The 24,701-nt window shown below is 39.1% G+C and overlaps 2 protein-coding genes across 2 annotated transcripts in view; one reads left to right on the top strand and one right to left on the bottom strand.

Moving 5' to 3' along the window:
- LOC135476371 (notchless protein homolog 1-like) overlaps positions 1-24,701 on the top strand; it is a 62,096-nt gene that overhangs the window by 5,365 nt on the left and 32,030 nt on the right. Inside the window, exons 4-11 of the mRNA XM_064756371.1 lie at positions 1,487-1,566; positions 2,435-2,511; positions 3,638-3,735; positions 8,131-8,167; positions 9,120-9,275; positions 9,512-9,647; positions 20,414-20,460; positions 21,245-21,447. Coding sequence (XP_064612441.1) covers positions 1,487-1,566; positions 2,435-2,511; positions 3,638-3,735; positions 8,131-8,167; positions 9,120-9,275; positions 9,512-9,647; positions 20,414-20,460; positions 21,245-21,447 — 834 coding nt within the window. The remainder of the gene's footprint in view (positions 1-1,486; positions 1,567-2,434; positions 2,512-3,637; positions 3,736-8,130; positions 8,168-9,119; positions 9,276-9,511; positions 9,648-20,413; positions 20,461-21,244; positions 21,448-24,701) is intronic.
- LOC135476585 (uncharacterized) lies at positions 12,457-17,489 on the bottom strand. The gene has a single exon (XM_064756658.1). It carries the CDS (start codon positions 17,209-17,211, stop codon positions 15,694-15,696), a length of 1,518 nt encoding a protein of 505 aa, XP_064612728.1. The 5' UTR covers positions 17,212-17,489; the 3' UTR covers positions 12,457-15,693.

The raw sequence follows: 24,701 nt of genomic DNA, 5'->3' as shown, positions 1-24,701 counted from the left end.
AGATTCTCTCTGTTAGAGACCTAAAGTTTGAGGCTAGAGAGCTGCTGTACTTCACTCCCTGTCAGAGACATTGGGTTGGAGGATAGAACTGTTATATCTTCTCACTGTCTATTAGAGACATTGTGTCGGAAATATTGTTAAAAAGTACAAGGCGAGTCAGATTCTCTCTGTTAGAGACATAAACTTTGAGGCTAGAGAGCTGCTGTACTTCACTCCCTGTCAGAGGCATTGGGTTGGAGGATAGAACTGTTATATCTTCTCACTGTCTATTAGAGACATTGTGTCGGAAATATTGTTAAAAAGTACAAGGCGAGTCAGATTCTCTGTGTTAGAGACCTAAAGTTTTAGGCTAGAGAGCTGCTGTACTTCACTCCCTGTCAGAGACATTGGGTTGGAGGATAGAACTGTTATATCTTCTCACTCTCTATTAGAGACATTGTGTCGGAAATATTGTTAAAAAGTACAAGGCGAGTCAGATTCTCTGTGTTAGAGACCTAAAGTTTTAGGCTAGAGAGCTGCTGTACTTCACTCCCTGTCAGAGACATTGGGTTGGAGGATAGAACTGTTATATCTTCTCACTCTCTATTAGAGACATTGTGTCGGAAATATTGTTAAAAAGTACAAGGCGAGTCAGATTCTCTGTGTTAGAGACCTAAAGTTTTAGGCTAGAGAGCTGCTGTACTTCACTCCCTGTCAGAGACATTGGGTTGGAGGACAGAACTGTTATATCTTCTCACTGTCTATTAGAGACATTGTGTCGGAAATATTGTTAAAAAGTACAAGGCGAGTCAGATTCTCTGTGTTAGAGACCTAAAGTTTTAGGCTAGAGAGCTGCTGTACTTCACTCCCTGTCAGAGACATTGGGCTGGAGGACAGAACTGTTATATCTTCTCACTCTCTATTAGAGACATTGTGTCGGAAATATTGTTAAAAAGTACAATGCAAAACACCAGAGAAAATATCAATCATCTGTTGAGTTGTCATGGAGAGCAGGGGAGATAACTCTGAGATTACAAATGAAATTTTTTTTTTTGGTGACATTCACATTTCTCTCCAAATCATTCTCTTTTTAGTGTCCTTAATTTGTATAGAGTAAATATAGTGTATTTATCATGTGAAAAACACCTCATATAACATTTTAAAACTGAGTAGATGTATGTCGTTGCTAATGGTGATGTGCAGTATGAAATATGCAGCATGATCGCCACAGCGTCAAAAAGATGGTCAAACACAGAAGGTATATAATAATACAGAATAAGGGACTATTTGTTTTCAGTGTGTAAGATTCTTTAGTTCCTTTTTAATACCTAATCAGGGAAGAGTTTGGTCAAAGCAGAGAACTCCTTTGTTCTTGTATGTAATATGTCACTGTTTAAGTTAAGTTGTGTATGCTGGCAAAGTTGTGCTCTTAAGAGTGACAGCTGAGAATGGTGTGGTCAGATACTCAATGTCTGTGTCAATGTAATCATTGTGATAATTTTTTCAGGTACATGGCATCGGGGTCAGGGGACACAACTGTGAGGTTCTGGGATTTGAACACGGAAACACCACAATATGTGTGTAAAGGTACGGCGTAGGAGCAAATTTGAAAACCACAAAATATCTACACAGTTTAACTTTGATTAAAAGGTATAACAGTTGTATCGTTTGGCAAATGGCAATCACTGCATGTTAGTTTGTGTGTCAATAAACTAGATTTTCTTCGGTAATTGCGCAAATGGCAGTGGTTTTTTTCACGGGCATTCCGATTTCCTCCACCCGTCCATCAGCCATTGTGTACATTTAACTGAAAACTTTCCATGAGTATGAAATTAAACAGTATTCAGTCAGTCAGTCAATCTTGAATCTGTGATATAACTATAAACAGAGAGGAAAATACGAAATTATTTTAAATCAAAAGACATGTAACAAGTACATGTGAGATGAAAGATCATTAAATAGTGTCCGGGAAAATGGTTTGATTTATTTTTTAAAATAGTTTTCAACCTAGTAAAATACATTTAAAACTTTGGATTCTACTGTGGCTTTTTCAGACCATATTGGGACAAGGGATGTCATTTTGGCTTTTTGCCACGTGACACACATAGATTGCGACAATCATAGATTGACACACACAAGTACAACGTTAAACTCCAAGCACTCACTCACTCACTCACTCATTAGGGCTATGAGTGTATTCAGCAATAGACCTTGGAATGAACTATTTCAAGCCAAAAATATTGATGTGATGTCACTGATACCCATTGGGTCCCAACAAACAACTATAGAATCCTGTGTTTTAAATGCATTTTAGTTGCGTAGAGAATTTCTAATAAAATAAATCAAACTATTTTCCTGGAGAGTGTTTAATGGTCTTTCATCTGATGAATACTTTATTTTAGTGTTTTCATTGCCTTTAATAAATATTGAATATATTAAATGTTTATTTTGACAGCTCATAAACATTGGGTGTTGTGCATCGCCTGGTCACCAAATGGAAGGAAACTCGCCTCCGGTTGTAAAAATAGTCAGGTAAGACGTCCTCTTCCTGGAACAGTCTGATTTTGCCCAGTATAGGCATATTTTACCTAGTGAGTTCTGTTTAGTGAGTTCGTGCCAGTGATTATGGTATTTGTCAGGCAATCTGCTCTGCTTCAAAATTCACATCTATCAAACATGTCAGATACCAGGCGATTTTACTCTGTGTAGTGTGTCCACTCCAACGAATTTCTGTCATTAAGACAACCAATCAAACACCACGAAATTCTGTTGACCTTTGCCATTTTGTTTGTGTGACATGATTTATTAGATCACGTGACATACATTGTTGACCACACAACCAACAGAAAAATCTGCCTATTGTGTCTGCTGTTACACTGCAGGTATTGCGGTCAGCGCCAGCAGAAATGTTTGACCCTACAAGTTACATCTGCCTAGTATGTCCCCAAGGTGATGTGTACCTTGTCTGTTGTCTGTATGATGTTGGATCAACTTTATTTGCCTTGGATTAAGACCGCTTTTAAGATTATTAATATTCATATCCCAAAAGTGCCACTCTCACTCTGTAGAATTTGTCCATCTTAGAATTCAAATAGTTGTCTGGAGTTTTTATTTAAAAAGGTCTGAAAATGTAAGTCACATGAAAAGGTAGTTATGGATTTCTTATCTCTATCCTGCTTTGCGTTGAACATAGTTTTGGAATTGGTATTGATACAGAGCATCCATAATGGTTGACGATTGGTAAACTGTTAAATGTCTGCTAGTCTTCAAATTGTTCTTCTGGCATTCCATTGGGGTTTTGTTTTTGTATGGTTTCTTTTTTTTGAAGTTCCAACATTGAAAAAAGATTTGACCTAAAATTTTGCCCATAAAAGTGCATTTTTAGAGGCAAATAAATGTCACAAAAAATTGTTTTTGGTGCTGAAACTTACAATTTTCCAATAGAATATCATCCCATGTTCCAAGCAAATCTCAAAACACCTTTCTAACATCTACGCAACTCTTAGAATCAGGACAAATTGGCAAGTTAGTCATGGAAGGAATTTGTGATTATTTAGATATATTTAGATTATTTAGAAGCAGCAATTTAAATTAATGTGGCCTAATTGTTCCTTCCCACTGTCTTTCTGGCATTTTCTGTTTGTGACATTTTTTCCAGATAAACCTGTGGGACCCGTTGACAGGCAAACAGTTAGGCAAAACAATGACAGGGCACAAACAGTGGATTACATGGCTTTGCTGGAAACCACTACATCTGTAAGTTTAATATATAAATTACCAATGTGATTATAGCTAAGGTAATCGGAATCAGTAGTGATTGGTTGAGAGAGAAGATAGGAGAACATAGGTTAAAGTGTTTGTCTTGCTCAGAATTGATCAGCCAATCAGAAAACATTAGGCCAGTGGCACTTGATTGCTGGTTTTCCCCAAAAAGAGGGTGTTATTAATTGTTATTATCCTTATATTCAAATGCATTTCAATAGGGGGAATTACCTCCCCTATGTATAAAATGACACTGTAAGAGTTACCTGCGCTGAATGCTCCCCAAGAAGTTGTAGACTTAGGCTGGACCATATGGAGTGAGTGCAGGCTGAAAAGAGCACATTGAAAAACAAAAAGGAAGAAATGAAGAGGGTGATAACACTGCATTCCTTGCTGTTAGGGAAACCCACGACCATCCGCAGGTTGTTGGCAGACCTTTCCACATACTGCCTGAGAGGAAGCCAGCATGCCTTTGCAGTTATAGAGTAATCAGTGGTGCAGTGATAATGCAGCCAATTCTCGTCACATCAATGTTACATGTAACTGTGAATGGTTAGGGGCCAGAGGGGCAGGATTTAGTATTCTTGTCATGTCAAGGTTACATGTAACTGTGAATGGTTAGGGGCCAGAGGGGCGTGGTTTAGTATTCTCGTCATGTCAAGGTTACATGTAACTGTGAATGGTTAGGGGCCAGAGGGGCGTGGTTTAGTATTCCTGTCACATCAAGGTTACATGTGAATGTGAATGGTTAGGAGCCAGAGGGGTGTGGTGTAGTATTCTCGTCATGTCAAGGTTACATGTAACTGTGAATGGTTAGGGGCCAGAGGGGTGTGGTTTAGTATTCTCGTCATGTCAAGGTTACATGTAACTGTGAATGGTTAGGGGGCAGAGGGGCGTGGTTTAGTATTCTTGTCATGTCAAGGTTACATGTAACTGTGAATTGTTAGGGGCCAGAGGGGCGTGGTTTAGTATTCTCATCATGTCAAGGTTACAAGTAACTGTGAATGGTTAGGGGGCAGACGGGCGTGGTTTAGTATTCTTGTCATGTCAAGGTTACATGTAACTGTGAATGGTTAGGGGCCAGAGGGGCGTGGTTTAGTATTCTCGTCACGTCAAGGTTACATGTAACTGTGAATGGTTAGGGGCCAGAGGGGCATGGTTTAGTATTCTTGTCATGTCAAGGCTACATGTAACTGTGAATGGTTAGGGGCCAGAGGGGCGTGGTTTAGTATTCTCGTCATGTCAAGGTTACATGTAACTGTGAATGGTTAGGGGCCAGAGGGGTGTGGTTTAGTATTCTTGTCACATCAAGGTTACATGTAACTGTAAATGGTTAGGGGGCAGAGGGGTGTGGTTTAGTATTCTCGTCAAGTCAAGGTTACATGTAACTGTGAATGGTTAGGGGGCAGAGGAGCGTGGTTTGGTATTCTGGTCATGTCAAGGTTACATGTAACTTTAAATGGTTAGGGGCCAGAGGGGTGTGGTTTAGTATTCTCGTCATGTCAAGGTTACATGTAACTGTGAATGGTTAGGGGGCAGAGGGGCGTGGTTTGGTATTCTCGTCACGTCAAAGTTACATGTAACTGTGAATAGTTAGGCGCCAGAGGGGCGTGGTTTAGTATTCTTGTCACATCAAGGTTATGTGTAAATGTGAATGGTTAGGGGCCAGAGGGGTGTGGTTTAGTATTCTTGTCATGTCAAGGTTACATGTAACTGTGAATGGTTAGGGGGCAGAGGGGCGTGGTTTAGTATTCTCGTCATGTCAAGGTTACATGTAACTGTAAATGGTTAGGGGCTAGAGGGGCGTGATTTAGTATTCTTGTCACGTCAAGGTTACATGTAACTGTGAATGGTTAGGGGGCAGAGGGGCGTGGTTTAGTATTCTCGTCATGTCAGGGTTACATGTAACTGTGAATGGTTAGGGGGCAGAGGGGCGTGGTTTAGTATTCTCGTCACGTCAAGGTTACATGTAACTGTAAATGGTTAGGGGCCAGAGGGACATGGTTTAGTATTCTCGTCATGTCAAGGTTACATGTAACTGTGAATAGTTAGGCGCCAGAGGGGCGTGGTTTAGTATTCTTGTCACATCAAGGTTATGTGTAAATGTGAATGGTTAGGGGCCAGAGGGGTGTGGTTTAGCATTCTTGTCATGTCAAGGTTACATGTAACTGTGAATGGTTAGGGGGCAGAGGGACGTGGTTTAGTATTCTCGTCATGTCAAGGTTACATGTAACTGTAAATGGTTAGGGGCTAGAGGGGCGTGATTTAGTATTCTTGTCACGTCAAGGTTACATGTAACTGTGAATGGTTAGGGGGCAGAGGGGCGTGGTTTAGTATTCTCGTCATGTCAGGGTTACATGTAACTGTGAATGGTTAGGGGCCAGAGGGGCATGGTTTAGTATTCTCGTCATGTCAAGGTTACATGTAACTGTGAATGGTTAGGGGGCAGAGGGGCGTGGTTTAGTATTCTCGTCATGTCAGGGTTACATGTAACTGTGAATGGTTAGGGGGCAGAGGGGCGTGGTTTAGTATTATCGTCATGTCAAGGTTACATGTAACTGTAAATGGTTAGGGGCCAGAGGGGCATGGTTTAGTATTCTCGTCATGTCAAGGTTACATGTAACTGTGAATGGTTAGGAGGCAGAGGGGCGTGGTTTAGTATTCTTGTCATGTCAAGGTTACATGTAACTTTAAATGGTTAGGGGCCAGAGGGGCATGGTTTAGTATTCTCGTCATGTCAAGGTTACATATAACTATGAATGGTTAGGGGCCTGAGGGGTGTGGTTTAGCATTCTCGCCATGTCAAGGTTACATGTAACTGTGAATGGTTAGGGGGCAGAGGGGCATGGTTACATGTAACTGTGAATGGTTAGCGGGCATAGGGCATGGTTTAGTATTCTGGTCACGTTAAGGTTACATGTAACTGTGAATGGTTAGGGGTCAGAGGGGCAAGGTTTAGTATTCTGGTCACGTCAAGGTTACATGTAACTGTAAATGGTTAGGGGGCAGAGGGGCGTGGTTTAGTATTCTCGTCACGTCAAGGTTACATGTAACTGTGAATGGTTAGGGGCCAGAGGGGCGTGGTTTAGTATTCTCGTCATGTCAAGGTTACATGTAACTGTGAATGGTTAGGGGCCTGAGGGGCGTGGTTTAGTATTCTCATCATGTCAAGGTTACATGTAACTGTAAATGGTTAGGGGGCAGAGGGGCATCGTTTAGTATTCTTGTGACGTCAAGGTTACATGTAACTGTGAATGGTTAAGGGCCAGAGGGGCGTGGTTTAGTCTTCTCGTCACGTCAAGGGCCGGCCCGGATTGCACAGTTGGTAGAGCGTCCGCTTCGGGACCGGTAGATCCAGGATCAATCCTTGATCGAGTCACACCTAAGACTTTAAAAGAGGAAGTTGTAACTTCCTCGCTTGGCGTTCAGCATGAAGGGGATAATGCAACGACTGGTTGACCCGTATCAGTATAATGGCTCGGGCAGGGCGGCTTACTTGCCTTCGGTAAGTCGTCTCAGTGAAGCAGCACTAAATAAAAGAGCGGTGGAAATCCGTCCTGCTACAAGGAGGCACGTTACACGTACATGCACCCTAAAGATTCCTTCATCGTCATATGACTGAAAAATTGTTGAGTACGACGTTAAACCCCAAGCACTCACTCACTCACTCGTCACGTCAAGGTTACATGTAACTGTAAATGGTTAGGGGCCAGAGGGGCAGGGTTTAGTATTCTCATCATGTCAAGGTTACATGTAACTGTAAATGGTTAGGGGCCAGAAGGGCGTGATTTAGTATTCTTGTGACGTCAAGGTTACATGTAACTGTGAATGGTTAGGGGCAGAGGAGCGTGGTTTAGTATTCTCGTCATGTCAAGGTTACATGTAACTGTGAATGGTTAGGGGGCAGAGGGGCGTGGTTTAGTATTCTTGTGACGTCAAGGTTACATGTAACTGTGAATGGTTAGGGGCCAGAGGGGCGTGGTTTAGTATTCTCGTCATGTCAAGGTTACATGTAACTGTGAATGGTTAGGGGGCAGAGGGGCGTGGTTTAGTATTCTCATCATGTCAAGGTTACATGTAACTGTGAATGATTCGGGGGCAGAGGGGCGTGGTTTAGTATTCTCGTCATGTCAAGGTTACATGTAACTGTGAATGGTTAGGGGCCAGAAGGGCGTGGTTTAGTATTATTCCCTGGCTGATTGGTTGGTTAATCAGCCTGGACATAATCTTGCCTCACACAAAGGGCTAATCAGCATTGGTTCTGTTTTACTTTGATGATTAAGTGTTAGATGTAAGCAGGTGTTTAGAATTTAAGGTGAAAGGAGCCTAATTAAAAGGTAGGTTTTTACAAGTATGCTTTGATTTTTTGCTTGGTCTTTTTGTTTTCAGAGATCCAGAATGTAGATATTTGGCAAGTTCATCAAAGGTAGGAGATTTACACATAAAACTTCTATTTGGGTGTAATTTTGTGTACATTAATTTTTTTCCCAATCCACCAAATAATTATGGGTGTTTTAAGTCAAGTTGGATGACAAACACAAGGGAGAGGGGACTACAATGAATCACAACAAGCCTTCTTCCTTCTTTTAAAGGTATACCAGTATCAAAACATTTATGAATTACGAAGCAAATGGTACCAGTTGTATTTTGTGTTTTACAGGCAAGCCAACACTAAAATATCCCAAAATGGAATGAAAAATAAAAGTGAAAATCTACCTTTTTTGAGGATGAATTTCCTGGTTTTTAAGGCTTCCTGATAATGAAAATGTGTCAACAGGAAATATTCCTGGGTTAGTCCAAACAACAGTTTCAATTGTTGTGGCCTTAACTGTCAGGTGTGCTTTGTGGACCAGATTTAAGATTGTAGATACCAGGGATATACCATTGAGTCTTTGTTCTTTTATTTTCGTATTTTTGGAAGGTCTGAATAAAATTTGTATGAACTTTGCCCGTGTGATTTGTGCCTGTTCAGGAAAATGCAAACCTGACATTAAATTACTGTTTTAGGGATGGGTGGAGAAATTGCATTGTGACATCATTGACAGCATACATTAGCAATATGACCCTTAAAGCCCCACATGACAACTCAAACATTTGGCCACATTTAATCTGGTGAAATGAACGTCTAAACAAAATTGTTGAAGATGTTTTTGAATACAATTTTGAATGGTCTATTTTCATTTTAATGTTTCTTTCCCAGTAAGTTTTCGTTTTGTTTCACTTTAATTTCACTTTTAACCAGATATTTTTTTACAGCCTTGTATTTTGTCAAGTGTTCGTATGATTTAAGAGGATAAATTGCTTTTAGAGTTTTATGTGTAAAGGTTGAATAATAAGTTGAAGAATCAGTGATATTTTTTATTATTATTATTATTCAGGATTCCACAGTAAAGATCTGGGACACAGTGTTATGTCAGTGTTGCCTGACCTTATCGGGTCACCTTCAGTCAGTGTCCTGTGTAAGGTGGGGCGGGGCTAACTTACTGTACACAGCCTCTCAGGACCGCACTGTCAAAGTTTGGAGGCCTGATGATGTAAGTTGTGATGCCTCTGCAATTTTATTTATTATTGGTTTGATTTGGTCTGGGACTGTCTCCCACCATAATGCTGGCTGCATTATAAGTCAAATATTCTTGAGTACGGCATTAAACACCAATCATATAAAAAAATAAACCTAATGACTCGTCGTCGTCAGTTTTTAATAGGACATTAAACCCCAGTCATTCAATCTTTCATTCATTCCTAGTTGTTCAATCTTTGCTGATTTCAGGGAGTGTTATGTCGCACATTACAAGGTCACGGTCACTGGGTGAACACAATGGCACTGAGCACGGATTACGCACTAAGGACTGGGGCATTTGAACCTGCCAAAGCCAGCTTAGTACCACAAGATTGTGCAGATTCGGGTAAGTGTGCTTTTATTAACTGTGACAAGGAGGAGGGTGTTGTAGTTGTTGGGGAGGCTGTTCTTGTGGGTTGGATTTTTGAAATGTACATATGTCCCAACTTGTAACTGTACATAAATCATGTTTTTCTTGTTTCGGTTGCAGATCTTAAAGAGGGTATTCTGGACATTTTTGGCAAAAAAATCAATCAGTACAAGTCCAATCAAATTTTTGCTATTATTTTAGAATAAACCAAACACTTATCTTTCACAAAATATCACTTTCCTCTATGTTACCATTCAAAATCGGTAAGAATATCTTAAAATTTATTAAGCGGGTCACATTATAATTTTTTCAAACTTTACAATCTTTTTAAAAATATAATTTCAGTTATTCTTTGAAAATACAAAAAATTTGTTTTAAATACTGAATATGGATTTTTTTTGCCCTGAATCTCCAGTATAGCCTGTTTAAATTTGTTTATAAAAAAATGTATTTAGCAATGGTTTTCAAGTTATTTTTGACTGCAGGAACACAAAATGAGAGGGGGGCCTCCGTGGCTCAGTCAGTTAGCGCGCTAGCGCAGCGTAATGACCCAGGAGCCTCTCACTAATGCGGTCGCTGTGAGTTCAAGTCCAGTTCATGCTGGCTTCCTCTCCGTCCGTACGTGGGAAGGTCTGCCAGCAACCTGCGGAAGGTCGTGGGTTTCCCCTGGGCTGTGACCGTTTCTTCCCACCATAATGCTGGCCACCGTCGTATAAGTGAAATAGTCTTGAGTACGGCGTAAAACACCAATCAAATAAATAAATAAATAAACTAAATGGGAGTTCAATCCTGGCAGGGAATTTTTGGATTTTTCACCCTCATTGTCTGTTGAATGCTCTTTCAAAGTATTGAGATGGTGACAGCACTATTTACATCTATAAATTAAACAACTTTCAGACAAGGTTGAAAATATACATATAATACACATATTTATTCTAAGTTAATAATTTAAACATAGACATATATCTGGATACAAAAATAAGGAAGATATGAAATACTTGTCATTTGAATTCACCATCCTTTTCCAGTTACCGTATTTTGGTAATTTCCTTACCTGTGTTTGTGTTGTTAAACATAATTATGGCTTGCACTTGACTGGTTAATTTGTTTATAAAGTACATATATAAATATATAAAATTAAACTAGTACTCTCATATACAGATTTTTTTCTGTTTTTTTTTTTTGAAAATCTTGCATGCACAATTTTTGGAGAAATTCGTGAATTTATAAATTGAACAGGTTTGTTGTCATTAATCTCGTAAAAGACAGAAACCATGTTATTTACAAAGCCTTTAATACAAACCTTTATAATCCCTACCTTTATAAGGTTTGTATAAATACCTTTTACTGTGCATAAAATAAATGACGTCTATATTTCTTTCTCTATATACATAATACGTACAGTCATACATTCCATGCTGCATCTTACTGTAAGATACATATACTGTCTACAAACATACATCTTGCTGTACATAAACTACATATAGTACTGTTTTATCTCTATACTTTTATGTAATACATACAAACATACATCTTACTGTTCATAAAATACATATAGTACTGTTTTTGTCTCTATACTTTTTAATACATACGACATACATAAAATACATATAGTACTGTTTTTGCCTGTATACTTTATCTAATACATAAAAACATACATCTTACTGTACATAAAATACGTATAGTGCTGTTTTTGTCTGTATACCTTTATATACGTACGCGTAATACATACAAACATACATCTTACTGTACATAAAATACATATAGTACTGTTTTTGTCTCTGTACTTTTATGTAATACATACTAAAATACATCTTACTGTACATAAACTACATATAGTACTGTTTTTGTCTGTATACTTTTATGTGATACATACAAACATACATCTTACTGTACATAAACTACATACAGTACTGTTTTTGTCTGTATACTTTTATGTAATACATACAAACATACATCTTACTGTACGCATAATACATAAAAACATACATCTTACTGTACATAAAATACATATTGTACTGTTTTGTCTGTATACTTTTATATACATACAGTACAGCCGGATCCTAACCCATCAATCCTACGCCCATTGTGGCTGGAGGATACGATGACGGTCGGCCCGTGGGTCAGCGTACGATACGCCAACCATGCACCTTCCTACGCGTACCATGACACAATCCTTCCGCCGTCATACGGGGACCCTCGGCCGACAATCAGCAGACCGTTGGCTTATGATCATCAAATGTTTTAACGCTAAATACGGACTAATTTCCTGTAAACAGTCATGTCTGTCATATGATGGCTTGCATCTTATTTACTTGCACACAAATTTTGCACAGAATTCGTGTTTTAACAGTTTACCGTTCGGGACCCCAACTGTTTTGATCCACCACCAATATATACCATTCTCGTGATTACAGGGGTTTCAGGTTTGTACCGGGCGTCTCGAGTATATGACATTTTGTTTTAATATAAATTACTTCACTAATTATTAAATTAACAAGCCTACTTAGAGACATTTATGGCAGAGTTATGTGCTGTCAAATATATGTATATGTAATACATTGCTGTACATGACGGCCCTATACAACCATGGTGAAATGTAAGCCCCAGGCATATATATATATATGTATATATATATATATATATAATGTATATATATATATATATATATATATATATATATATATGTATATATATATATAATATATATATATATATATATATATATATATGTATATATATATATATGCATTTTGAATTTTGCATAAAATCAAGGTATAAAATGTATTACATATTTTGAGAATAGTCCTGTACCTATCCATGCATAAATTATGAAAATACAGCAAAGAAAGGAAATATCAAAACGAGACATTTTTGGAACTGGTACAAAAAAATCTATTAGTGCAATTCCAATCCAATTTTTGCTGTTACTTTAGAATAGCCCAAATAATTACCTTTCACAAAAATATCAGCCTCGTCTGTGCATGTGTTATGTTCAAAATGGGTAACAAAGCTCTGAAAATTAGTAGAGAAAGTTGCGCGGATAATACACGGCCTACAGTGTACGTCCGATGTCATTACATCAAACTCCAGCAAGTGAATGAATGTCATAAAAGTGATATGCTGACCATGGCTCCACCATGCACAGACCTTGGGCTGACCCTTCGCCGATGGTAGGCGGAGCATGAAGGCGTGTTTGATCAGGGCCCAGCAGTGGTCAGCACATAGTGGGCGTATGAGACACAGACCATCCAACCACAATGGGCGTAGGATCGATGGTTAGGATCGATGGTTAGGATCTGGCTGTACTGTACATGCTATACAAACAAACATATATCTTTATATTGTACATAAATATACATACATGTATACTGTTTTTGTCTGTGCGCTTTTATATACATAATACCTACTCTCCATACATGTACTTCTTACTGTACATACCCATACTGTATTTGTATTCGTGTTGTCCATATGTAAAAGACAAAATAGCCTATTGTACGTATGTTTAAATATCGCTAATTCAGGCTGTAAACACAGTACAAGCCTGACCTAAAGTTATCTGGGTGCCATCCAGTAGTACTGTAATTCTTCCCCCTTTTCACATGTGTGCAAAGTGTTTTGTGGAGCATAAGTATGAAGGCATTTATCTTTTTAGATTGTGAAAATTAAACTTTTTGTGTTTAAAGACCTGAAATTGGCCAATCTAGTTTTGTCTCCAAAATCAAAATGAAAATCGACAAAAATTGCACTGAGGAATTAGGGTAAGCACACCCCTGGTTTGCTTGTGGTGTGCCTTTGGCATGCTTATGTCCTAGGAGTGTAGTGATACTGTAACACACGTCATACCAATCAGAATGCACTGGGGTAAATATTAAAGCCCTAACTCATAAATTATTGGTTAGGGGTTTGGTTGTCTACAGGCTTGCTTGTTGTGCAGTAGTGATGATGTCAGTCATAGTGTGTCAGCATAGAAACTTTAGTCTGGCTTAATACTGCATATATTACGTATTACCCTAATTATTTTACCTTTTCAACCACCTCTGCGCTGTTTTGAAACATTTTGAGAGAACCATTGTGGTGTAGAGAAATAATTTGCACAGTTTTATGACGCTTACATCTTTAGCAACACAAACAAATCATTTTAACATTTTCATAATAATTGCATGCAAAAAATTCCACTGGAAAAAAGTGCTTATACGTGGAAAAAGCTGAAGATTTTCATTGTCAGACTCACAAAATATCATTTGTATATCACTTTCTTTTTAAAAAGTATTATGTTGTAATGGCTGCCTTTCTCTGACAAGGCTAACTGATGCATCCCTTTGCCAGTCAGTTCTTGCTGATAGTCCAGTAATGCCTGAGACAAATTGTAACCTGCAGTAATGATTGTTGTTCACAGTATGATAAGTTATTAAGGGAGCAAGGACAATAAATATAAGATAAGTAAAAGCTATGTGCTTGAAAAGAGGATGAGACCATTAAGTATTTGAGACTTTTGTCAACTTAACATAATATAAACATGATGCATAGTTTCAGGTTGCAAGATGGGAAATCTTTAAAAGTAAAATCTCTAGGGAAGGAGGCAAGAATAGTATCTGTTTTATAAAATAACCATTTTCAGTTTCTCTTCTTATTAGCCTCAACATTTGTACATTTGCAAAACGCCATTGTTGGTAGATTTGTATATGTTGTTAAGCCTTTTATAAAACAGGAAGCGCACGGGGAATTTAGCAAAGATGGAACTTTTGGATGTACCTGAAGTGAGCATAAATTTCCTTTATGACTAACCAACCCAATTTTCCCGATCCTGAGGGGTTCTGTTGATTTTAGAAAGGTGTTTTTAGGTTTGCTTGCAACTTGAGATGATATTTTTGAGGAAAATTGTAAGTTTGTGCACCAAAACTAATATTTTGTGACATTTAATTGCCTATAAAAATGCACTTTAGCAGGTGAAATTTGAGGTCAGTTAGGGTATATACCAAAAGTGGGGAAACAGCTTTTTTTTTGGTGAATGGCATAAAAATGATTTTTTTTAATGCTGAGATCAATTTATCCTCGATCTAAATCTCACCAATTGTGTTTGCAGTAAATATGTCTCAAAAAAAAGATTCAATATGTTGACTAACTCAAGTCAAAAAATTCAAAGAGGATGATGTTTTGTGTTCTAGAAAAGGTAAATTTTTTATATTGCTCCAAAAGTTCACTGGAGATAAAATATTTTTGAAGCACCCCACTATTTTAGCTGGAAATGTCCATTGGAACAACTTTACCTTAATCCAGTGATACCTGGAAATGTCCATTGGAACAACTTTACTTAATCCAGTGAAACCTGGAAATGTCCATTGGAACAACTTCACTTTAATCCAATGAAACCTGGAAATGTCCATTGGAACAACTTTACTTTAATCCAATGAAACCTGGAAATGTCCATTGGAACAACTTTACTTTAATCCAATAAAACCTGGAAATGTCCATTGGAACAACTTTACTCTAATCCAATGAAACCTGGAACTGTCCCATTGGAACAACTTGACTTTAATCCAATGAAACCTTCTGATTAGCCATAAAATGTCAAAGAGATTAGAGATATAGTTATTTACAATTACCATAATTTATACCCATGTTGATATTTGATAGCAGCTTCCTGGGCACGTGACTCAGAAACACTTACTTGCCATAATACGGCTGTTACATGTATATTGCCAATATGGTGCAAAGCTATAATCATTCATGTAGAAACAATCAATGAATATTGTTACAATCATTTCTTTTTAAAAGGAGGTCCTACAAAAGTTAAAAAAAAATATATTCTTGTGTTATAGGACCAGCCAACCAATTCAAAAATTGTAAAAGAATATGTGAATAAAAAAGGTATGTAAATTAAGAAAAGAATAAATGATTGTCTTGTCAACTCTTTGGACATTTTTTGAAAATTATGCTTAAAAATCACATCCTAACTGTTCTGTAAAAAAATTCAAAATGTCCCATGAACTCTGTTTTTCCTCATATTAGATAATGGTGATTAAAAAAACCATTGATCCCCAATGAGAATGTCTTTCTTGAGATTTGGAGCGAGACTTCCTGTGGCTTTGCAGCCGATAAACCCTGTTTTCCATACCTGGTTGATGTCGATGAGGTGTGCAGAGTTCTGATAAAATGAAAAGTTCCCCCTAGAGGCCGTACTGTGTACATGGGTGTCGCTAGTGACATCAGGAATGGTCTTGTAATAATGAATCACGCCAAAGATGCGATTGGCTGAGGACCTTTTCCCTTGGATCGTGTCGACAAACTGGGCTTCATTTTCAAATGTCCCGTTAGGGTAGCGTATGCGCACGTTGAAGTGGATGTCGCCAAACCTGAGGAGACGCTGTGCAGGGAGGTAGTGTAGGCGAAACACGATTTGGGTGAAGGTGGCATTGTCAGGGATTGCCGGACAACTTACTGGAGTCAGGAGGTCAGTCGCTCTTTGAAGGTCATAGCATTCTCTGGTTGCCAGGTTTCCGCGGTCTTCAATGTTGTCTGCAATCATGATGAAGGTCGTTTCCGCAGAGAGGTCAGTGTGAGAGTAGCGAAGAAACGTGTCATTGCTGGTAGCATTACGAACATTGTACACAGTGGCTATTCTTATCCAGTTGAGATTATCCGAGGCGGAATCTTTGCTGGTATCGAAGGACGGATGATGGAAATACATGCTGACATTGTCGAAATAGCGATGGTCGTCGTATTTACCTTGAAGGACAGTTTCCGGGACCTCGAAAGTAATTTTCCCATCAGCAGAACGATAAGTTTGCGTGAAAACGAACACAGCAACAGATCCTGTGCACATCAGCAGTAAACCAATCACAAGGAACGCTCTTGTGGTCACATGACGGCACGATTCTGCAGTGTGCTGATAGACTTCAGCCAGGTATTTTTTGCTACAGTAACGAATCAAAGTCAGAATGAGGCGTATGATGACCCCTATAATAACCACAGCCGCTTTGACCAGTTGGAAATAGCTGATTTCTGATTCGCGACAGGCAGCAATCGTCAGGTTAATGGCCACCTGAGGAATATCCTCTAGCCAAATGTTAATTGCGGAGGCGACATCAACATCCATAAACCCCTTGTTTTTGAAAACTTCGAGACCGAGATTGACAGACTCCAGCAGAAACGTGACGGAGCCTATGATGGAGAATACTAGAAGTGCCGTGATGATGTCCTGCTGCGGGGGGCCGAACACAAGACCCTTCTGTGTGAACGCGACGTCGTTGTAAAGCAGCCAATCACTGGACAGATCTGATATGTTCAAGAGGGACAAGAACAAAAACATGGCAATTTTAAACCAGAGTTTCTGGTGGAGTTTTCCGCAATGTCCAAAGCAGTATTCCTCACTTAAAGTCGATCTTCTCTTAAGTTCACGTGATGACTTACTCGCTGAAGCAGGTTTGACGGAACTTCTGGAGTTCCCAGGTGTCATTTCCATGCTGTTGCTCGCCATGTTTGATCCACTAGAATTTTCTACGGCACTGTTCGCTTGACCAACTTTTGTGGAAGGCATGCCACCATTGGATTCTTGAGGATCTTTTCAACAAGCATAGATCTCTCTAGTCCCTTTTGTCAACATGTCAACATCAGTACAGATGTATAAATATGTACGTAGCTGCTGCTTACAAAAGTCTGCGTAATCTTCAGATGTTGTCAGCAAAGATGAGGCCAGAAATATTTGCGTCTACTATCAAGATTTGTCATCCACACCTGCTTCGAGCTCGCACACGATCATTTCACTTGTTACCTGTGTACGCAACTGGCGAGGTTTCCAACAACAACGCCAGCACTCTTAACCTACTTAGATAATCGGTCTGTAGTCCCCGTGAAAAGGAAGTATAGCTGGCCCTGTCGGCTTTGTTTACACTTCACCTTAGGCTGACCCTGTATTTAACCCATTGCAGTCAATATACGCCCTACATTGACCAAGCTTAAGTGCACTATTACATTGTTTGTTCATTTGTCTTTTTAACTCTCAAGCTTTTGATGTCAATGAAATTTTTTAAGTACCAACTATTCCCTTCTCTCTTTTTTTATATGCTCACACGTACTAGACATTTTTTCCCTCTTCACAAGTGTGGGAGGACATAAAGCTGGTCTTTATCTTTGTGGGGATATCACAGTGGGAGGGGGGGGGAGGGAGGGGAGCTCAGGTGTGTTTCACCAATACAGATAATTTACATCACTAAGCCATTAATAACCATGACAAAATGTCCTTCATTTTTTTATCATGTAATACAGTATACACCTTTGTTTTCACCTTTTAAATCTATAGTAATTTCTCTCCAAACATTTTAACATCACTTCAGTAGAGGCTTACTAAGTCTTCTTTAGTACAAGTACTAGAACATGTATATTGGGTGTGACCGCATTTGAGCATGCCCCATGACCTTTGACACAAACAGTAATATATACTCAGGGTTTTTTTTTTCTCCTGTCAGAGTTGTTTACACTGATACATTATCACATTAGTGTCTTCTGCCCAGAGATTGGGTGGAGTTTGTGATAAAGCTTGACAAATATCTACCCAATCGATAGGTCATTAGAGGTCATGTGACCAGCCAAACTCCGCAGCGGGTCAGGTAACATGTGGACACCTTATAAAAAGAAGGAAACTAACTCTTTAATTTTGTTAAAGATTTGTTGGTGGAGTTTTTAGTTATTATGACGTAACAGAAGCAGAAGGCAATTACTTACAGGTAATTAAATATCATCCATGACTGAAGTTGCTAATTCCTTTTATTTCTGAGAGCTCTGCTGGTCTTGGAAAGGAGTTATGGGGTTTGTTTTTTTTTTGGGGGGGGGGGGGAATATTGGTTAAATACTGGAAATATTGGGAAAAAATGTAAGTTTTTAACCATAAGTAATAGTTATTTGACTTTAAAACTGCAATTTTTTTGGGGGGGGGGGGGGGGGGGGGGCGAGGGGCGAAATATTGGTTAAATACAGTACTTCTTATGTAGTATACACAATGTTTCGATGCCAGTATTCTAGCATTGTTATCAGGTGAGTATCATAATACGGTGAGAACTATATTTAACAACTAGGGTTGAAACCAGATAAGAGGATTTAAACCTGGCTTTAATAGGGAACAAGGCCTGTACATATATGTACCAGCCAGGGGCTTACTGTAACTCACCTAAAGTTTAGTATGTCAAAATGGACTTTCTGAAGCAGATAAAGGCCTTAAAATGACACTTTCGATTCCAAAACTTGAGATTTTCTGATATTAAAGATATTATGCATACAAAAAAAACACGTCTTTAAGTGACCCTAAAAGGTAAATGGATCTATGAGACTGAGGTAGAATGTGTCAGGTGTAAAAAGCTAAACTTTGGGGGAAATACCACACCAGTACTTAATGAACACTCTGACCAGGAGCCTAATCCAGCAACTGTAATCGTCCCGTTACTGTCATAATGCAGGTAATCCTGCTAATTCCTGAGTACTGTTGTTTCTTTTTTTGAATTCCTTGTTGACACTTTCACCTCTAGTTGTTTTAAACATGTATATGGTAAATGATGTAAAAGGTTTGCCCATGACAATTATAGTTTTACATTATTCCCCAATTCTGATAGTTCTTTTGATCTGAGAAAGGTGTTTTCACCTTTGTTAGGAGGGAGGATTGTGTATGTTTCAGCATCGAAAGTTAATATTTTATTACATTTATTTGCCTTTAGAAATGAATACTTTTTTCACAACAATTTCGTCGTACGTGGGAAGGTCTGTCAGCTACCTGTGGGTAGTCATTGCTCTTTCATATGCAAAAAAGCTGAAAAATTTGGGTAGTAACATATGTGCATATAAGAAGTTGTCAATAGTATTGACCTACTGACCCAGGGATCACAAAGTGATTTTTAGACTTAAATCAAATTTTCAGATCACTTTAAAATTGTTATTTCTTTTGTAACAAGGTAAAAATATTGCATGACAACATAAGTTGTGGGTAAGTTATTGTAAAACACATTTCAGCTACATGACAGAAAGGAACATACCAAAATTAATAATTGAAAGTTTGACTTGAGTCTAAGACCGCTTCGTAATTCTGGGATTTGGTCAGGGAAGCGTTGGGGCTGAGAGGTGCAGACGCTTACCTTTCTGTTTCTAGGACACACCAGGTAAACGCAGGCCTTGGAGAAGGAATAAGCAGTTTCCCCCAGCTCTCACTGACACTTGTGTTCCTGATTTTGCTGTCTTACGTTCATTGTAGACCACATATTTGCCTACTATAGCGGGTGCATATCTGTACGTTACGTAAGTTATAAGTTCACCAATAATTCGCCAGAGGTCAGTGGTTTACCTCAGGTACTGCAGATTCCACCTCCCATAAAATTTATGCCTAGTGGTTAGCCTGTTAACATAGCACAATGACACAAGAGCCTCTCACCAATGTGATCATGCTGGCTTCCACTTGGTATGTGCAAGGTCTGTCAGCAACCTGTGGATGATTGTGGGTTTCCCCTTGGCGATGCCTGGTTTCTTCACACCATAATGCTGGCAGTTGTTGTATAAGTGAAATATTGTGGAGTATGGCATAAAACACAAGTCAAATAAATTAAAAGCTATTTAATCATTTACATGAACATTTAGACGAGCATGTGGAAAGGCTTATTAGTAACTTGCCAGAGGTTGATGGTTTATGCCAATTACTTGGGTATAGTGTTAAACAACAATGAAATAAATAATTTATTGTGATGTTTTTTTCCCATCCACAGATGAGGAATTGGCACAGAAAGCGCTAGAAAGATACAATAATGCTAAGGTGAGAATTATTTGTAATTTGTATTTTAGAGTTTTTGGCCAAATTAGGAACAAAATCTGATCTGTAATCTGGTCTACCTGGATGGTTGGATGGATAAATGGTTGGATGGCTGGCTGGCTGGCTGATGGTTGGATGGCTGGAGGGTTGGATGGCTGAATGGTTAACCAGATTGCTTAGAAAAATCTACGCTACAGAAGTTTGTGAAGTTTTGTCGACCAGATTGTAATGGAAAACCTGGTCTCTGATTATGAAAATCTGGCTGACTTTCTGGTTAGCCAGATTGTATAGCAAATGTCTCCTCTGATTATTGAAGGTCAGGCTCAGGTAGCTGGTTAACCAGATTGGTTAGTAAAATCTGGTTTATAATTGGGGAAGTTTGGGGCTAGATGGGTGTTAGATTGCATAACAAAATATCTTCTACACATTGAGGAAGGCTGGTTTGCCAGATCACATGGCCAACTCTAGTCGCAGACTGATTGAAGTCTCACTGGCTGGTTGACCCGATCAATGAAGTCTGGCTGGTGGGTGGACCCGATTGCTAAACAGAAATTGACCTCTGAGTGATGAAGTCTTGTTGGGTCGGTGGCCAAATTGCACAGCAGAATCTTCCCTATAGATTAGGGGAGTCTTTTGGCTGGCTGGTGGGCCAGATATAATATCTTATATGTCATGTCAAACTCTTGCTGGTATCCGATTTTGGTTTGAGTTTCATTCAGTTGGCACTACTATTGTGTGAGGTTGGAGTTCAAACTCCATTGAAAAATTTCTGTTTTTTTTTTTTTAGAACAACGGGCCTGAGCGACTTGTATCTGGGTCAGATGACTTCACACTGTTTCTGTGGCAACCTGAGGAAGAGAAGAAGCCCATCGCCCGAATGACTGGTCATGCACAGTTGATCAACGAGGTTTTGTTTTCTCCTGACACGCGTCTTATAGCCAGCGCTTCCTTTGACAAATCTGTCAAATTGTGGGACGGGAAAACAGGAAAGTAAGTGCTAAACTTTTAGGACCCTTACTATTAGGACGGGAAAACGGGAGAGTAAGCGCCAAACTTTTAAGACCCTCACTATTAGGACGGGAAAACTGGAAAGTAAGTGCCAAACTTTTAAGACCCTTACTATTAGGATGGGAAAATGGGAAAGTAAGTACCATACTTTTAGGACCCTCACTACTAGGATGGGAAAATGGGAAAGTAAGCGCCAAACTTTAAGGACCCTTACTATTAGGACGGGAAAACTGGAAAGTAACTGCCAAACTTTTAAGACCCTTACTATTAGGACGGGAGAACTGGAAAGTAAGTGCCAAACTTTCAGAACCCTTACTATTAGGACGGGAAAACTGGAAAGTAAGCGCCAAACTTTTAGGACCCTTACTATTAGGACGGGAAAACTGGAAAGTAAGTGCCAAACTTTTAAGGCCCTTAGTATTAGGATGGGAAAACGGGAGAGTAACTGCCAAACTTTTAAGACCCTTAGTATTAGGACGGGAAAACTGGAAAGTAAGTGCCAAACTTGTAGGACCTTTACTATTAGGACGGGAAAACTGGAAAGTAAGCACCAAACTTTTAGGACCCTTACTATTAGGATGGGAAAATGGGAAAGTAACTGCCAAACTTTTAAGACCCTTAGTATTAGGACGGGAAAACAGGAAAGTAAGTGCCAAACTTTGAGAACCCTTACTATTAGGATGGGAAAATGGGAAAGTAAGTGCCAAACTTTTAGGACCCTTACTATTAGGATGGGAAAATGGGAAAGTAAGCGCCAAACTTTAAGGACCCTTACTATTAGGACGGGAAAACTGGAAAGTAAGTGCCAAACTTTTAAGACCCTTACTATTAGGATGGGAAAATGAGAAAGTAAGTACCATACTTTTAGGACCCTCACTATTAGGATGGGAAAATGGGAAAGTAAACGCCAAACTTTAAGGACCCTTACTATTAGGACGGGAAAACTGGAAAGTAACTGCCAAACTTTTAAGACCCTTACTATTAGGACGGGAGAACTGGAAAGTAAGCGCCAAACTTTCAGAACCCTTACTATTAGGACGGGAAAACTGGAAAGTAAGCGCCAAACTTTTAGGACCCTTACTATTAGGACGGGAAAACTGGAAAGTAAGTGCCAAACTTTTAAGACCCTTAGTATTAGGATGGGAAAACGGGAGAGTAACTGCCAAACTTTTAAGACCCTTAGTATTAGGACGGGAAAACTGGAAAGTAAGTGCCAAACTTGTAGGACCTTTACTATTAGGACGGGAAAACTGGAAAGTAAGCACCAATCTTTTAAGACCCTTAGTATTAGGACAGGAAAACTGGAAAGTAAGTGCCAAACTTGTAGGACCCTTACTATTAGGACGGGAAAATGGGAAAGTAAGCGCCAAACTTGTAGGACCCTTACTATTAGGACGGGAAAATGGGAAACTAAGTGCCAAACTTTAAGGACCCTTACTATTAGGACGGGAAAATGGGAAAGTAAGCGCCAAACTTGTAGGACCCTTACTATTAGGACGGGAGAACTGGAAAGTAACTGCCAAACTTTTAAGACCCTTACTATTAGGACGGGAGAACTGAAAAGTAAGTGCCAAACTTTCAGAACCCTTACTATTAGGACGGGAAAACTGGAAAGTAAGCGCCAAACTTTTAGGACCCTTTCTATTAGGACGGGAAAACTGGAAAGTAAGTGCCAAACTTTTAAGACCCTTAGTATTAGGACAGGAAAACGGGAAAGTAAGTGCCAAACTTTTAGGACCCTTACTATTAGGACGGGAAAACGGGAGAGTAACTGCCAAACTTTTAAGACCCTTACTATTAGGACAGGAAAACGGGAAAGTAAGCGCCAAACTTTTAGGACCCTTAGTAATCGGACAGGAAAACGGGAAAGTAAGCCCCAAACATTTAGGACCCTTAGTATTAGGACGGGAAAACTGGAAAGTAAGTGCCAAACTTTTAAGACCCTTACTATTAGGACGGGAAAACTGGAAAGTAAGTGCCAAACTTGTAGGACCTTTACTATTAGGACGGGAAAACTGGAAAGTAAGGGCCAAACTTTTAAGACCCTTAGTATTAGGACAGGAAAACTGGAAAGTAAGTGCCAAACTTGTAGGACCTTTACTATTAGGACGGGAAAACTGGAAAGTAAGTGCCAAACTTTTAGGACCTTTACTATTAGGACGGGAAAACTGGAAAGTAAGCGCCAAACTTTTAAGACCCTTAGTATTAGGACAGGAAAACTGGAAAGTAACTGCCAAACTTTTAAGACCCTTAGTATTAGGACGGGAAAACTGGAAAGTAAGTGCCAAACTTTGAGAACCCTTACTATTAGGACGGGAAAACTGGAAAGTAACTGCCAAACTTTTAAGACCCTTACTATTAGGACGGGAAAACGTGAAAGTAAGTGCCACACTTTTAGGACCTTTACTATTAAGATGGGAAAACTGGAAAGTAAGCGCCAAAGTTTTAAGACCCTTAGTATTAGGACAGGAAAACTGAAAAGTAAGTGCCAAACTTTGAGAACCCTTACTATTAGGACGGGAAAACTGGAAAGTAAGCGCCAAACTTTTAAGACCCTTAGTATTAGGACAGGAAAACTGAAAAGTAAGTGCCAAACTTTCAGAACCCTTACTATTAGGACGGGAAAACTGGAAAGTAAGCGCCAAACTTTTAAGACCCTTAGTATTAGGACAGGAAAACTGAAAAGTAAGTGCCAAACTTTCAGAACCCTTACTATTAGGACGGGAAAACGGGAGAGTAACTGCCAAACTTTTAAGACCCTTACTATTAGGACAGGAAAAGGGGAAAGTAAGCGCCAAACTTTCAGAACCCTTACTATTAGGACGGGAAAACTGGAAAGTAAGCGCCAAACTTTTAAGACCCTTAGTATTAGGACAGGAAAACTGAAAAGTAAGTGCCAAACTTTCAGAACCCTTACTATTAGGACGGGAAAACGGGAGAGTAACTGCCAAACTTTTAAGACCCTTACTATTAGGACAGGAAAAGGGGAAAGTAAGCGCCAAACTTTCAGAACCCTTACTATTAGGACGGGAAAATGGGAAAGTAAGTGCCACACTTTTAGGACCCTTACTATTATGCAGAAATGTCAGTGTCGCCATCCTACTCTAGCCATTCATGTAATGTTACTCACCGTTATTATTATAGGGGTCAAAATGGTTATATTTTGAGCTCTTCAGATTGATGACCTTGACTAAAATTGAGGTCGTCCAAAAGGATTTGGAGATGTGAAATATGTT

The sequence above is a fragment of the Liolophura sinensis genome, chromosome 10 (genome assembly GCF_032854445.1).
Source record: "Liolophura sinensis isolate JHLJ2023 chromosome 10, CUHK_Ljap_v2, whole genome shotgun sequence".
Classification (NCBI taxonomy): domain Eukaryota; kingdom Metazoa; phylum Mollusca; class Polyplacophora; order Chitonida; family Chitonidae; genus Liolophura; species Liolophura sinensis.
Note: the sequence above shows the minus strand (reverse complement) of the source record. Positions and strands in the feature narration are given on the sequence as shown.

Excerpts from the sequence above, each read along its gene's own strand:
- LOC135476585 (XM_064756658.1), bottom strand. The coding sequence starts at position 17,211 with ATGCCTTCCACAAAAGTTGGTCAAGCGAACAGTGCCGTAGAAAATTCT.